At 35.6% G+C, this 17,242-nt stretch overlaps 2 protein-coding genes across 2 annotated transcripts; both read right to left on the bottom strand.

Moving 5' to 3' along the window:
• Positions 1-779: 779 nt before the first annotated feature.
• Positions 780-4,066, bottom strand: LOC121398295 (izumo sperm-egg fusion protein 3-like). Its single transcript, XM_041577356.1, has 6 exons — positions 3,424-4,066; positions 3,233-3,322; positions 3,059-3,076; positions 2,665-2,748; positions 1,770-1,860; positions 780-1,477 (listed from the first exon to the last, which is right to left on the bottom strand). Exons 2-6 carry the CDS (start codon positions 3,312-3,314, stop codon positions 1,249-1,251), a joined length of 504 nt encoding a protein of 167 aa, XP_041433290.1. The 5' UTR covers positions 3,315-3,322; positions 3,424-4,066; the 3' UTR covers positions 780-1,248.
• Positions 4,067-10,069: 6,003 nt separating this feature from the next.
• On the bottom strand, positions 10,070-13,357 carry LOC121398304 (izumo sperm-egg fusion protein 3-like). The gene is made up of 6 exons (XM_041577369.1): positions 12,713-13,357; positions 12,522-12,611; positions 12,348-12,365; positions 11,954-12,037; positions 11,060-11,150; positions 10,070-10,767 (listed from the first exon to the last, which is right to left on the bottom strand). The coding sequence occupies exons 2-6, from the start codon at positions 12,601-12,603 to the stop codon at positions 10,539-10,541; spliced, it is 504 nt and encodes a 167-aa protein (XP_041433303.1). The 5' UTR covers positions 12,604-12,611; positions 12,713-13,357; the 3' UTR covers positions 10,070-10,538.
• Positions 13,358-17,242: the final 3,885 nt, after the last annotated feature.

Here is a 17,242-nt window from a genome sequence, read left to right as displayed (position 1 = left end):
CATTAATTTAAATGATGCCACCTCCAAGATATTATTCCATTTCATCATGAAGGGTTCATTGTTCAATTTATGGGTGGCTCTCTTAACAATTTTTCCAATTCAATACACATTTTATCATTAATTTAAACCACCTGATGCTCATCATTTTCCCAAAAACTTTTAAAACAATCAAAATTTTGGACAAAAAGTTGAATGCCATGTTTTTCTATGATATACATGATAGGATATATATATATATATATATATATATATATATATATACATGTGTGAACAATGCAGGGGCCAGTTGATCTCTCCGCGGGCCACCAGTTAGATAGCCCTGATATATATATATTCCTTGGAATATACAGCATGCTGTAAATAATATAATGATATAAAGGGCACAGCAGTTTATCAATCAGGAGGCAGGACCGTTGTCCTCATCTGTAGCTCACTCAGAATGGTAGGCTTCAGCTATGGACCTGGCAGCTCCTGCTGTGCTGTGTCCATTCATTTTTCAGCTCCTTGGTAATTACAATTAGGATCAATTACCATACTTTGCATACTTATTTTAATTGTCAAGGTCACTTCAAACAATGATCAAATCTTATAATGAACAGCATTGCTCTGTGCAACCTGTTGTTTTCACTGGATGAGGCTGGACCCCAAAATATCAAATTAGTTGAGTATGATTAAAATGATTAATTTGATGTTATTCTTAATGAAACTAGTTAATGAAGCCAAAAGATGCTCTTATTGCATATGCCGTTTAGTAAAACATACCATCAATAAAAAAAAAAATCCATCTCTATAAGAAACTAACTACCAAAATGTAAGATTTTTTTTAAAATATGTTTATTTGTTTAGTACAGTGTAAAAAAAAAATACAGTTAGGAAATTAAAGGGAAACAAATACAAAATCTGACATGCAGTTCTACCCTTAATTAGAAAGTGAGGGTAAATTACAGGGTCTCCCGTTGTTTGTAAGTTGCCTGTACGTCACATAAGTCTCCAATCTCTATCTTTCAATAGAGTCCACTGTTCCCTCTAAGTTGTGCGCTCGTGTGCCCGAACACAAATTTTGATGGGAGTGCACACAATGAATTATGGTGCTTACAAATAATTTTGTGTGAAAACTTCATTTTGATGTGCAGTTATTTAAAGGTGTGCACATGACCAAGAAGAGATTCGAGGGAACATTGTTTGAGTCTGTGCAACTTCTCCATCTTGCTGAAAGTTTTGGTCAAGAAAGGGATATTGCGTTGTTATTCAAGTATTTGACTCTGAACTGTTATCTTCTGATTCATCACTTTCACTTTCTTCTGTTTTTTGACTTTGACTTTTTTCTGTTTCTGATTCATTTTCTAATGTAGTTATTCCCTTCTCCCCTCCATTGTCTTCAGTTCCTTTGGATTTTGTTCCTCCAAGTTCTATGTCAGCTCCATTGCACATTTCAGTGCATGCCTTAATTTTCTGACAATAATGAAAAATTGTGAAGCTTTTGGAAACAAATTTAGAAGAATAGATTAATTTTGGAATATTATTATAAGCACCTGTAACACCATAAAAATATATTTAGTTGACCTGTTATTTTGTTCTGTTTTCTAATATATGTATGGTGTCTTTAAACAAGAAGCCTTGTGTTTTTCATTGCAGCATGTCTGTCTATCGTGGTAAGCCTTTTTGTATAAGTTGTCCAGACTAAGCCCCCAAAACTTACCACATATTATAATATTAATTTGTGTTTTGTTCTCTAAGTAAAGAATTATAATAAGGGAAATTTGACTTACCACAGAAAAGAGCACACCAAAATGGCAAATGTTCCTAGAACAGCAATGAAGATAATAATGTCTCGCCTTTCTGCTTCATAATAAGTTTTATCTTTGAAGAAGAAAATGAAAAAAATGGTTCTCAATTGGTATCTAAGAAAACTATCTTAAATATAATAATCTATTATAATAGAATGCCAAATGGCTAAGAAATTGGCTAAAATTTAGCTGATGATCACCCCAACATTGTCCTTGGAATTATGAAGGCCATTCAAACACAGACACACACTTAGAAGCAGATTTATCAAGGTTCAAGTTGTGTTTTCCACAAAAAAATATTTTTCAAGTTTTCTTTTTTGGCCAAAACTCACATTTTTGGATTAAAAAAACTTGAATTTTCGAGATTAATTATACCCCGAACTTGGAAATAGCTCGAATCTGAAAATACGCCACCTAAAACCTGTTGAGGTCATGTAGGAGTCAATGGCGGAGGTCCCTTGAACCATTTGAAGATGTTAACAACCTGCTTGATGATCGAGTTTTTTTTAGAGGGTTTAGCCTGAAAACTGGAATGATTCGAGTTTTCGGGTTTCAGGACTCAAACTCGCAGAATTGGGTTTTTCCCATTTGAGTTTTTTCTTAAATAAGATACCATTTGAGTTTCGAGTTCATTCGAGGTAAATAAAAAACCTCAAACACTTGACCTTTGATAAATAACCCCCTTTTGTCACAGGTTGAGCAATAACCACAACTACAGCCATATTATGGCTTCAATTCTTGACACACAAACTAAATATATGAATAAGAAACTTCTCTGTGGAGGCCCTTGAATAATTAAATGTCGAAGAGATGATTTTTCTTTGTATAATACTGTAATACTAATTAACAGAGGAAACATAAATAATTAGAATATTACCTCCACACGCTTCTCCGCCATAACAGTGCTCCTCCATTATCAAATTACAGGTGAATGCGTCAATTACTGGTCCTTCGGTCGCAGCTTTAAACACAAAGAAATATAGACCTTAAAAATAATTATATTAAGCTAAAGAATGTTCTGTGGCCCTCACAGAATGCCAATATACAGAAAATCACTTTGTAACATTTTAATATTTTGGATGATCACCCTAATAATGGCCTCATATAGAACAAACTGTATAAACTAGGGTTATGTTGGGAAGCCAGGGAATGGGTCTATATATACAAATTATTAATTCTGTGCAAGAGATAGATGTGAAATATCAATAAACAATATTAGTTTAAGTACCAAATATTCTACCAATAACATAAGAAAATAGAATTGTACTTACGGCAATCAATACTGCAAGCTGAAAAAGAAAAAATAAGACAATATTAAGTTACTTTATATTCATTTAAAGCATATCACTGCTAATAAATATAAAGCTAGGGTTGGTATTAGCTTTACATATGTTAGAAGAAAACAAACTATAGTTGTAATGAAGTTATTTGTAACATTTATATACCTAGCTCTCTGAATTCATCCAAGGCTTTTATCATCGCCTCCTTAGCCTTTTCTCCTATTTTGGCTATTTGATTCTGGAACATGTTTATATCTGTAAAAAATGGCAATGGGATCATTAGAGTTTTTCTTTAAGGTATGTAACTTTGTCAATATTAACTAGGCAAATGCATTTATTACAAGCAAAATAGTTACCTTTAAATTGTATTGAGTTTATTTCATTCCTGATATAATTTCTTATTATTCTAGCAGTCCTATCATCTGCAAAAAGGAAACAAAAACAGAAATGAGATTCAATATAAACTTCTGTATATCCGTAAACACTTCAAAATTATAAATTCCATTTCTCTGAGCAAATTTAAGCCCTTCACCTAAAAGAGAAATCTTCTCATTAGACAATTGGTATTTTGAGAGGTTGAATATAACTTTCTTTCTCCTTACTTTCTATTCTACCTTTACTGTTTGGGTGGTGGGAGTGTGTTCATATTTTTCTTTTTACCTCTCTCTCGTCCACCCTCCCTCTGTAAACATGTCCTTTTAGGTCTTGCACCCATTAGCCTCCCCCCCCAAAAGGGCCATCTTTTCCACTAATTCTAATGGTGCATATTTATTTGTATAGATAAATGACCCTCTCTATCTGCTCCCAGCAACAGGTTATTTCCACTATCACCTTGGCCTTTCCTGTCCAAATTTCTATTCTCTCCCCCTCTCCTACCCCTATTCAAATCCTTATTTACCCCATTCTTTATTCTTCCATAATTGTTGCTCATTCCATTATTTTGTCTGTCAAATATAGCTCTATTTCCATGCCATTCAAACATTTTGGGGCAGATTTATCAAGGGTCGAACTTTGAAATTCGACCATCAAATTGAATCCTACGAAATTGGAATTCGCAGGATTTTTAGCATCGTACGATCATATTCTGATCATAGTACGATCGTACTTCCAATCGTACGATTCGAATGATTTTATCGTATGATTTTTCTTCGAGTGCCAAAAACTTAGAAAAATGGTCCCCACAGGCTAACATAGCACTTTGGCAGGTTTAATTTGGCAAAGTTTTTTTAAAGAGACAGTTTGGCAAAAAAATTGTGAAATGGGAAAAATTTTCCCAAATGGATTAAAGTCTATGGGCAACAAAATATTTTTGACGGACAATATATTTTTTCAGTCATTATGGGTCTATGGGTGTAATTTTAGCGGTGAAACTTGGTGAAACATTTCGCTCATCACTAGTTCTTACCTCTAATTGTTGTGTACACTTACTTAGGGGCAGATTTAACAAGGTTCAAAGTGAAAATTTGGAATTTTGAGTTTTTTATGGCCAAAACTGTCAAATTCGACTAGGGAATTATTAAAATTCAATTTGAGGTCTTTTTTTAAAAGTTCGAATTCCATTTTTGAAATGTATCATACACTGGCCCTTTAAGAACTGGAATTTGACTATTCGCCAACTAAACTAAAGTTTGCGGGTCGATCCTATTCAATTAGTTTCTTTTTTTTTTTTTTAAGAAATTGCAATTGGTCGAATTTCGAGTTCATGGGAGTTTTAAATAACTCCCATGAACTCTTTATTTGACCCTTGATAAATCTGCCCCTGAAACTTTGAGGGATATTTTTATCAAAAAGTTAAGTTAGAGATCACCACAGTCCTCTAGAGTGAAATTCCAACACTCTCCATTCATTTCAATGGGCGAAAGTGAAAGTTCATCATTTGATAAATACGCCTTTCAAAATCCCATGGAAATGAATGGAGAGAGGACTGTAGCAATCTCTAACTTCCCCTGTATATCAAAATTTTGAAAAAAAAATGTCACCCTCCAAAACATTATTCCATTCCTTCATGAAGGGTTCATTATTCAAATTATGGGTGTCTCTCTTAAAGAGCCTAAATCAATCTCTAGCACACATTTTACTGGCTCATATATAAGGGGCACATTTACAAAGCTCGAGTGAAGGATTCGAATTAAAAAAACTTCGAATTTCGAAGTGTTTTTTTGGCTAATTCGACCATCGAATGGGCTACTTTGACCTTCGACTACTACTTCGAATCGAACGATTCGAACTAAAAATCGTTCAATTATTCGACCATTCGATAATCGAAGTACTGTCTCTTTAAGAAAAACTTCGACCCCCTACTTCGGCAGCTAAAAGCTACTGAAGTCAATGTTAGCCGATGGGGAAGGTCCCCATAGGCTTGCCAGCGTTTTTTTGATCGAAGGATATTCCTTCGATCGTTGGATTAAAATCCTTCGAATCGTTCGATTCGAAGGATTTAATCGTTCGATCGAACGAATAATCCTTCGATCGTTCGATCGTAGGATTAGCGCTAAATCGTTCGACTTCGATATTCGAAGTCGAACGATTTTAGTTCCTAGTCCAATATCGAGGGTTAATTAACCCTCGATATTCGACCCTTAGTAAATCTGCCCCTAAGTGTGTTCCCTTTCTATCAGTGTAAAAAGCATCATTAATTCTATTTTACACTTCTTTAAATTCTTCTTTCCTTTATGCTCCACATAAAATTTCTTACAAAGCCTTGAATTGTCAGTATTGCCTAGTTATTCCCCTTTCTCAGCCAACATATATAGCATAAATAGATAAAAGGATAACTGGCCTCTAGATAAGTGTGAGAAAATACCCTAAGGTTATCAGTAGCCTTGTCTAAATAGCACAGAATATTTGTGTGTTAGTGCTAGTGAATAAGCCTTTGATGATATTCGAGAGTGCTGTGAAATAAGCCCTATTAACAGTATTCATGAAGATACATCCTGTATATAGTAAATATTTGCTTTCTTTGTTTTCTTACCAATGATCCGTCGGTTCCTCCTTTTTATATAATGGGTATAAATCTTCCCGAAGGTGTCAAGGTTCTTGTTAATAAATTCCTTTTTCAGCGGGATTTCTTCAGGAATTATCTTATAAAAGTCATCATATAATACTGGAAGGAAGTTTTGATCACATTCCAGGAAGCTTTGAGTTTTTGTAATAAATAAAGATGAAAATATAGACAAAAATATAAGAGTAATTAAATGAACGTCCATCTCCACTGGAAGCATGAACTGTTCTGGAGTTATGTTGCTGTGTTCTTTCAACAAGTGGGCAACTATTATTGTGACATCATCAGTGAGTTTCATTATGACATCATCAGTGACATGGACAGTCTTCTGCAGTTATGCAGCTGTAAACAATCACAGTGTGGATTGCATGGAAGATACCATTATGACATCATCAGTCTTTTGTTGTATGTCTGAAAAACTCATAACTGCAAAATGTAAATGAAAAAAACCCATCATGAATCAACTGGAAACTTCAATAAACTCTTTTGCTTAATGAATTCCAAACCACCCTACCCCACTACATGGTGTACCTGGCAAACTAAGAAAATGTGCTATCAAGCAAGAATCAACAACAGGATTAAACAGCACAAACTATTCCTTTAACCCTTTAAGTGCCAGCAGAATTTCACATTTCATTTGCACTCAGGGACAGACATTTTTTTGAACATGTTTGCTCTCTTTCATTTAGGGGCATTTCCTGGGGGGAGTTTTAGATTACCTAGGAAAACTATTCATTGTTTTTTTTCGGGAGAACCAGAGCTTTCTAAATCTGCCTGAGTTTTTGTGTATGTTTTTTTATTTTTTTTAAATATAGGAATTTATACCAGAAAAATATTTTTATTTTATGAACAAAAATTCAACTGATTTGGAAAGCCTTAAGTGTCTTGAACATGTCAGTACAGGTATGGGACCTATTATCCAGAATGCTCGGGACCTGGGGTTTTCCGGATAATGGAACTTTCCGTAATTTGGGTCTTCATGCCTTAAATCTACTAGAAATTCATTTAAACATTAAATAAACCCAATATGCTGGTTTTGCTTCCAATAAGGATTAATTATATCTTAGTTGGGATCAAGTACAAGCTACTGTTACAGAGAAAAAGGAAATCATTTTTAAAAATTTGGATTATTTGGATAAAATGGAGTCTATGGGAGACAGCCATTCCGTAATTCGGAGCTTTCTGGATATCGGGTTTCTGGATAACGGATCCTATACCTGTACCAGATATGTATAGTTTCTGATTTCTGACTTGTACAGATCAAAAACTCCCAGCAATAAATTGCCAAATACAGTAGAATATGGTATACTTTGGATTCCAAAGCCAACAAATCCTGGAACAGTAGAAAGTAGGTTCTAGGATCTGTGGCATTAAAGGGTTAAACAGATTAGATGTGATAGTGACCCTGCACTATCCTCACCCGACCAGGCCCGCCGATCCGTGTCTCCTTATATACCCACACACACCCCTGTCTCTGACCACATGGAGGGGGTGGGGGCATGCTCACATCTATAAGTAGAGGCAGCTTGAAACAGATGTGGCGCACAGTTAGATTACGGCCTGAATGTTTTGTGTGAGTGTCGGCCTGAACCTGCAGGTAAACCCGTGGGTCACGTGGACTTCGGCTACCCCTATAATGTAAAGGAGAAAGCCTAATGGAAGGTGGCCATTAAGTCCTCATCCCACTGTCTGGGTTAAGAACAGTTGCCAGTCTAATATGATTGTTTTATGCCACTGCTACAGGCATACTGTGAAATAATGCATGAAAAACCTTTAAAAGCCTCCACTATATTATAATAAGTTGGGGTCATGAACAAAATAAAAAATCATAAAGAAACAACAGGGCTCATATACAATGGGCAGGGGCACAAGTGCTACAGCACCAAGGGGGGCAAAATTGTGCCACACTTTTTGCTTTTCTTTCTTTCTAACTCATTATATCCAATGGAACACTTTTGCCCTTCATTCAACATTGTGTTGAAATAATACTTTAAGTTCCCAAAAAGATTTCTTTGTAGTTTATAGTAGATGATAGAGAGAAAGTAATTCCCTTAATGGGTAATTTAATAGAAAATACAAAGGTTGTGACCAAGCCTAGCAACCACTCCAACTAACTTTGTAAACATGAACCTTGATTTCCTATTCCCCAAATTAAAAGGGGGAATTTTGTTTCCTGTAAAAAACCTTTTTGGTAAACAGTGCAATCAGACTGAAAATGGCATAGTTTATTTATCTCCACTTATTATGTATCATTATATTTATTCTAACCATGATTACAGTGTAAAGTTTCAATTCTGCATGTGGCAATGGTTGAATCTGTTCAGGGTCGGACTGGGGGGCCCGGGGCCCACCGGGACTAATGTCCAGGGCCCCCTCCGACCCCCCTGCCTCCCTACTATGACGCGCCGAGCACGCTTGCACGAAGGCGCTGCTCGGCGCGCCTGCGTGTAGGCACCGCTCCTCAGTAAAAGGTGCCGCGCGCATGCGCAAATGGCGCGGCACATAAACAATTTTTTTTTTCTTTTAAGTGCGATCGGGCCGGCGGGGGCCCATTAGGGGTCGGGGCCCACCGGGTTTTTTCCCGGTATCCCGCCGGGCCAGTCCGACACTGAATCTGTTTGAGGAGCTTTGTGAAAAATGATGCCTGTTTTTGTGAATTTTTAATTAAGATTTAGCTTTAACTCTGTTGCTTTTACTGTGGCGTGCAGGGACAATAAGAAATAGCTGTAATTTACCATTAGGCAGAGACACATTCATTTGTGTAGCTTTCTGCACTCTTTGGTAGAGGCCAGTCCTTGGTATAACTGCCACCTGGCTAGTATTCTGTTGACCTGTCTGATGCTTGATGCTAATATTAAGCTGATATTTTTCCAAATAAGGTGGCAACCCAGAGTGCTTTGGGGCAGTATTTGACTAAATAATCACACAGGAGAACATTTGGACATTTTTAATAAGTGGCCACTTCAAGAAATTTCCCCAACATCACTAATAAAGACATGTATAACGTATATATGTACCCGCCCTATTCAAATTGACCTAAGCATAAGTGTATTAACAAAGTTAACTATGAAATGCTCATGCTGACCAATTTACACTAGTGAAACTTTGGCAGCATTCGACTGCCGTATTGTAGTGAATTAGCATAATGGTAGCAAATTTGCAACTGATAAAGTAATGCAAAGTGTGGCAAAGCCCTTTCTCTCATAGAAATTAATACAGTCATTAATTTAAATGATGCCACCTCCAAGATATTATTCCATTTCATCATGAAGGGTTCATTGTTCAATTTATGGGTGGCTCTCTTAACAATTTTTCCAATTCAATACACATTTTATCATTAATTTAAACCACCTGATGCTCATCATTTTCCCAAAAACTTTTAAAACAATCAAAATTTTGGACAAAAAGTTGAATGCCATGTTTTTCTATGATATACATGATAGGATATATATATATATATATATATATATATATATATATATACATGTGTGAACAATGCAGGGGCCAGTTGATCTCTCCGCGGGCCACCAGTTAGATAGCCCTGATATATATATATTCCTTGGAATATACAGCATGCTGTAAATAATATAATGATATAAAGGGCACAGCAGTTTATCAATCAGGAGGCAGGACCGTTGTCCTCATCTGTAGCTCACTCAGAATGGTAGGCTTCAGCTATGGACCTGGCAGCTCCTGCTGTGCTGTGTCCATTCATTTTTCAGCTCCTTGGTAATTACAATTAGGATCAATTACCATACTTTGCATACTTATTTTAATTGTCAAGGTCACTTCAAACAATGATCAAATCTTATAATGAACAGCATTGCTCTGTGCAACCTGTTGTTTTCACTGGATGAGGCTGGACCCCAAAATATCAAATTAGTTGAGTATGATTAAAATGATTAATTTGATGTTATTCTTAATGAAACTAGTTAATGAAGCCAAAAGATGCTCTTATTGCATATGCCGTTTAGTAAAACATACCATCAATAAAAAAAAAAATCCATCTCTATAAGAAACTAACTACCAAAATGTAAGATTTTTTTTAAAATATGTTTATTTGTTTAGTACAGTGTAAAAAAAAAATACAGTTAGGAAATTAAAGGGAAACAAATACAAAATCTGACATGCAGTTCTACCCTTAATTAGAAAGTGAGGGTAAATTACAGGGTCTCCCGTTGTTTGTAAGTTGCCTGTACGTCACATAAGTCTCCAATCTCTATCTTTCAATAGAGTCCACTGTTCCCTCTAAGTTGTGCGCTCGTGTGCCCGAACACAAATTTTGATGGGAGTGCACACAATGAATTATGGTGCTTACAAATAATTTTGTGTGAAAACTTCATTTTGATGTGCAGTTATTTAAAGGTGTGCACATGACCAAGAAGAGATTCGAGGGAACATTGTTTGAGTCTGTGCAACTTCTCCATCTTGCTGAAAGTTTTGGTCAAGAAAGGGATATTGCGTTGTTATTCAAGTATTTGACTCTGAACTGTTATCTTCTGATTCATCACTTTCACTTTCTTCTGTTTTTTGACTTTGACTTTTTTCTGTTTCTGATTCATTTTCTAATGTAGTTATTCCCTTCTCCCCTCCATTGTCTTCAGTTCCTTTGGATTTTGTTCCTCCAAGTTCTATGTCAGCTCCATTGCACATTTCAGTGCATGCCTTAATTTTCTGACAATAATGAAAAATTGTGAAGCTTTTGGAAACAAATTTAGAAGAATAGATTAATTTTGGAATATTATTATAAGCACCTGTAACACCATAAAAATATATTTAGTTGACCTGTTATTTTGTTCTGTTTTCTAATATATGTATGGTGTCTTTAAACAAGAAGCCTTGTGTTTTTCATTGCAGCATGTCTGTCTATCGTGGTAAGCCTTTTTGTATAAGTTGTCCAGACTAAGCCCCCAAAACTTACCACATATTATAATATTAATTTGTGTTTTGTTCTCTAAGTAAAGAATTATAATAAGGGAAATTTGACTTACCACAGAAAAGAGCACACCAAAATGGCAAATGTTCCTAGAACAGCAATGAAGATAATAATGTCTCGCCTTTCTGCTTCATAATAAGTTTTATCTTTGAAGAAGAAAATGAAAAAATGGTTCTCAATTGGTATCTAAGAAAACTATCTTAAATATAATAATCTATTATAATAGAATGCCAAATGGCTAAGAAATTGGCTAAAATTTAGCTGATGATCACCCCAACATTGTCCTTGGAATTATGAAGGCCATTCAAACACAGACACACACTTAGAAGCAGATTTATCAAGGTTCAAGTTGTGTTTTCCACAAAAAAATATTTTTCAAGTTTTCTTTTTTGGCCAAAACTCACATTTTTGGATTAAAAAAACTTGAATTTTCGAGATTAATTATACCCCGAACTTGGAAATAGCTCGAATCTGAAAATACGCCACCTAAAACCTGTTGAGGTCATGTAGGAGTCAATGGCGGAGGTCCCTTGAACCATTTGAAGATGTTAACAACCTGCTTGATGATCGAGTTTTTTTTAGAGGGTTTAGCCTGAAAACTGGAATGATTCGAGTTTTCGGGTTTCAGGACTCAAACTCGCAGAATTGGGTTTTTCCCATTTGAGTTTTTTCTTAAATAAGATACCATTTGAGTTTCGAGTTCATTCGAGGTAAATAAAAAACCTCAAACACTTGACCTTTGATAAATAACCCCCTTTTGTCACAGGTTGAGCAATAACCACAACTACAGCCATATTATGGCTTCAATTCTTGACACACAAACTAAATATATGAATAAGAAACTTCTCTGTGGAGGCCCTTGAATAATTAAATGTCGAAGAGATGATTTTTCTTTGTATAATACTGTAATACTAATTAACAGAGGAAACATAAATAATTAGAATATTACCTCCACACGCTTCTCCGCCATAACAGTGCTCCTCCATTATCAAATTACAGGTGAATGCGTCAATTACTGGTCCTTCGGTCGCAGCTTTAAACACAAAGAAATATAGACCTTAAAAATAATTATATTAAGCTAAAGAATGTTCTGTGGCCCTCACAGAATGCCAATATACAGAAAATCACTTTGTAACATTTTAATATTTTGGATGATCACCCTAATAATGGCCTCATATAGAACAAACTGTATAAACTAGGGTTATGTTGGGAAGCCAGGGAATGGGTCTATATATACAAATTATTAATTCTGTGCAAGAGATAGATGTGAAATATCAATAAACAATATTAGTTTAAGTACCAAATATTCTACCAATAACATAAGAAAATAGAATTGTACTTACGGCAATCAATACTGCAAGCTGAAAAAGAAAAAATAAGACAATATTAAGTTACTTTATATTCATTTAAAGCATATCACTGCTAATAAATATAAAGCTAGGGTTGGTATTAGCTTTACATATGTTAGAAGAAAACAAACTATAGTTGTAATGAAGTTATTTGTAACATTTATATACCTAGCTCTCTGAATTCATCCAAGGCTTTTATCATCGCCTCCTTAGCCTTTTCTCCTATTTTGGCTATTTGATTCTGGAACATGTTTATATCTGTAAAAAATGGCAATGGGATCATTAGAGTTTTTCTTTAAGGTATGTAACTTTGTCAATATTAACTAGGCAAATGCATTTATTACAAGCAAAATAGTTACCTTTAAATTGTATTGAGTTTATTTCATTCCTGATATAATTTCTTATTATTCTAGCAGTCCTATCATCTGCAAAAAGGAAACAAAAACAGAAATGAGATTCAATATAAACTTCTGTATATCCGTAAACACTTCAAAATTATAAATTCCATTTCTCTGAGCAAATTTAAGCCCTTCACCTAAAAGAGAAATCTTCTCATTAGACAATTGGTATTTTGAGAGGTTGAATATAACTTTCTTTCTCCTTACTTTCTATTCTACCTTTACTGTTTGGGTGGTGGGAGTGTGTTCATATTTTTCTTTTTACCTCTCTCTCTCGTCCACCCTCCCTCTGTAAACATGTCCTTTTAGGTCTTGCACCCATTAGCCTCCCCCCCCAAAAGGGCCATCTTTTCCACTAATTCTAATGGTGCATATTTATTTGTATAGATAAATGACCCTCTCTATCTGCTCCCAGCAACAGGTTATTTCCACTATCACCTTGGCCTTTCCTGTCCAAATTTCTATTCTCTCCCCCTCTCCTACCCCTATTCAAATCCTTATTTACCCCATTCTTTATTCTTCCATAATTGTTGCTCATTCCATTATTTTGTCTGTCAAATATAGCTCTATTTCCATGCCATTCAAACATTTTGGGGCAGATTTATCAAGGGTCGAACTTTGAAATTCGACCATCAAATTGAATCCTACGAAATTGGAATTCGCAGGATTTTTAGCATCGTACGATCATATTCTGATCATAGTACGATCGTACTTCCAATCGCACGATTCGAATGATTTTATCGTATGATTTTCTTCGAGTGCCAAAAACTTAGAAAAATGGTCCCCACAGGCTAACATAGCACTTTGGCAGGTTTAATTTGGCAAAGTTTTTTTAAAGAGACAGTTTGGCAAAAAAATTGTGAAATGGGAAAAATTTTCCCAAATGGATTAAAGTCTATGGGCAACAAAATATTTTTGACGGACAATATATTTTTTCAGTCATTATGGGTCTATGGGTGTAATTTTAGCGGTGAAACTTGGTGAAAGATTTCGCTCATCACTAGTTCTTACCTCTAATTGTTGTGTACACTTACTTAGGGGCAGATTTAACAAGGTTCAAAGTGAAAATTTGGAATTTTGAGTTTTTTTATGGCCAAAACTGTCAAATTCGACTAGGGAATTATTAAAATTCAATTTGAGGTCTTTTTTTAAAAGTTCGAATTCCATTTTTGAAATGTATCATACACTGGCCCTTTAAGAACTGGAATTTGACTATTCGCCAACTAAACTAAAGTTTGCGGGTCGATCCTATTCAATTAGTTTCTTTTTTTTTTTTTTTAAGAAATTGCAATTGGTCGAATTTCGAGTTCATGGGAGTTTTAAATAACTCCCATGAACTCTATATTTGACCCTTGATAAATCTGCCCCTGAAACTTTGAGGGATATTTTTATCAAAAAGTTAAGTTAGAGATCACCACAGTCCTCTAGAGTGAAATTCCAACACTCTCCATTCATTTCAATGGGCGAAAGTGAAAGTTCATCATTTGATAAATACGCCTTTCAAAATCCCATGGAAATGAATGGAGAGAGGACTGTAGCAATCTCTAACTTCCCCTGTATATCAAAATTTTGAAAAAAAATGTCACCCTCCAAAACATTATTCCATTCCTTCATGAAGGGTTCATTATTCAAATTATGGGTGTCTCTCTTAAAGAGCCTAAATCAATCTCTAGCACACATTTTACTGGCTCATATATAAGGGGCACATTTACAAAGCTCGAGTGAAGGATTCGAATTAAAAAAACTTCGAATTTCGAAGTGTTTTTTTGGCTAATTCGACCATCGAATGGGCTACTTTGACCTTCGACTACTACTTCGAATCGAACGATTCGAACTAAAAATCGTTCAATTATTCGACCATTCGATAATCGAAGTACTGTCTCTTTAAGAAAAACTTCGACCCCCTACTTCGGCAGCTAAAAGCTACTGAAGTCAATGTTAGCCGATGGGGAAGGTCCCCATAGGCTTGCCAGCGTTTTTTTGATCGAAGGATATTCCTTCGATCGTTGGATTAAAATCCTTCGAATCGTTCGATTCGAAGGATTTAATCGTTCGATCGAACGAATAATCCTTCGATCGTTCGATCGTAGGATTAGCGCTAAATCGTTCGACTTCGATATTCGAAGTCGAACGATTTTAGTTCCTAGTCCAATATCGAGGGTTAATTAACCCTCGATATTCGACCCTTAGTAAATCTGCCCCTAAGTGTGTTCCCTTTCTATCAGTGTAAAAAGCATCATTAATTCTATTTTACACTTCTTTAAATTCTTCTTTCCTTTATGCTCCACATAAAATTTCTTACAAAGCCTTGAATTGTCAGTATTGCCTAGTTATTCCCCTTTCTCAGCCAACATATATAGCATAAATAGATAAAAGGATAACTGGCCTCTAGATAAGTGTGAGAAAATACCCTAAGGTTATCAGTAGCCTTGTCTAAATAGCACAGAATATTTGTGTGTTAGTGCTAGTGAATAAGCCTTTGATGATATTCGAGAGTGCTGTGAAATAAGCCCTATTAACAGTATTCATGAAGATACATCCTGTATATAGTAAATATTTGCTTTCTTTGTTTTCTTACCAATGATCCGTCGGTTCCTCCTTTTTATATAATGGGTATAAATCTTCCCGAAGGTGTCAAGGTTCTTGTTAATAAATTCCTTTTTCAGCGGGATTTCTTCAGGAATTATCTTATAAAAGTCATCATATAATACTGGAAGGAAGTTTTGATCACATTCCAGGAAGCTTTGAGTTTTTGTAATAAATAAAGATGAAAATATAGACAAAAATATAAGAGTAATTAAATGAACGTCCATCTCCACTGGAAGCATGAACTGTTCTGGAGTTATGTTGCTGTGTTCTTTCAACAAGTGGGCAACTATTATTGTGACATCATCAGTGAGTTTCATTATGACATCATCAGTGACATGGACAGTCTTCTGCAGTTATGCAGCTGTAAACAATCACAGTGTGGATTGCATGGAAGATACCATTATGACATCATCAGTCTTTTGTTGTATGTCTGAAAAACTCATAACTGCAAAATGTAAATGAAAAAAACCCATCATGAATCAACTGGAAACTTCAATAAACTCTTTTGCTTAATGAATTCCAAACCACCCTACCCCACTACATGGTGTACCTGGCAAACTAAGAAAATGTGCTATCAAGCAAGAATCAACAACAGGATTAAACAGCACAAACTATTCCTTTAACCCTTTAAGTGCCAGCAGAATTTCACATTTCATTTGCACTCAGGGACAGACATTTTTTTGCTCTCTTTCATTTAGGGGCATTTCCTGGGGGGAGTTTTAGATTACCTAGGAAAACTATTCATTGTTTTTTTTCGGGAGAACCAGAGCTTTCTAAATCTGCCTGAGTTTTTGTGTATGTTTTTTTATTTTTTTAAATATAGGAATTTATACCAGAAAAATATTTTTATTTTATGAACAAAAATTCAACTGATTTGGAAAGCCTTAAGTGTCTTGAACATGTCAGTTCAGGTATGGGACCTATTATCCAGAATGCTCGGGACCTGGGGTTTTCCGGATAATGGAACTTTCCGTAATTTGGGTCTTCATGCCTTAAGTCTACTAGAAATTCATTTAAACATTAAATAAACCCAATATGCTGGTTTTGCTTCCAATAAGGATTAATTATATCTTAGTTGGGATCAAGTACAAGCTACTGTTACAGAGAAAAAGGAAATCATTTTTAAAAATTTTGATTATTTGGATAAAATGGAGTCTATGGGAGACAGCCATTCCGTAATTCAGAGCTTTCTGGATATCGGGTTTCTGGATAACGGATCCTATACCTGTACCAGATATGTATAGTTTCTGATTTCTGATTTCTGACTTGTACAGATCAAAAACTCCCAGCAATAAATTGCCAAATACAGTAGAATATGGTATACTTTGGATTCCAAAGCCAACAAATCCTGGAACAGTAGAAAGTAGGTTCTAGGATCTGTGGCATTAAAGGGTTAAACAGATTAGATGTGATAGTGACCCTGCACTATCCTCACCCGACCAGGCCCACCGATCCGTGTCTCCTTATATACCCACACACACCCCTGTCTCTGACCACATGGAGGGGGTGGGGGCATGCTCACATCTATAAGTAGAGGCAGCTTGAAACAGATGTGGCGCACAGTTAGATTACGGCCTGAATGTTTTGTGTGAGTGTCGGCCTGAACCTGCAGGTAAACCCGTGGGTCACGTGGACTTCGGCTACCCCTATAATGTAAAGGAGAAAGCCTAATGGAAGGTGGCCATTAAGTCCTCATCCCACTGTCTGGGTTAAGAACAGTTGCCAGTCTAATATGATTGTTTTATGCCACTGCTACAGGCATACTGTGAAATAATGCATGAAAAACCTTTAAAAGCCTCCACTATATTATAATAAGTTGGGGTCATGAACAAAATAAAAAATCATAAAGAAACAACAGGGCTCATATACAATGGGCAGGGGCACAAGTGCTACAGCACCAAG

Source organism: Xenopus laevis, chromosome 9_10L (genome assembly GCF_017654675.1).
Source record: "Xenopus laevis strain J_2021 chromosome 9_10L, Xenopus_laevis_v10.1, whole genome shotgun sequence".
Classification (NCBI taxonomy): Eukaryota; Metazoa; Chordata; class Amphibia; order Anura; family Pipidae; genus Xenopus; species Xenopus laevis.
Note: the sequence above shows the minus strand (reverse complement) of the source record. Positions and strands in the feature narration are given on the sequence as shown.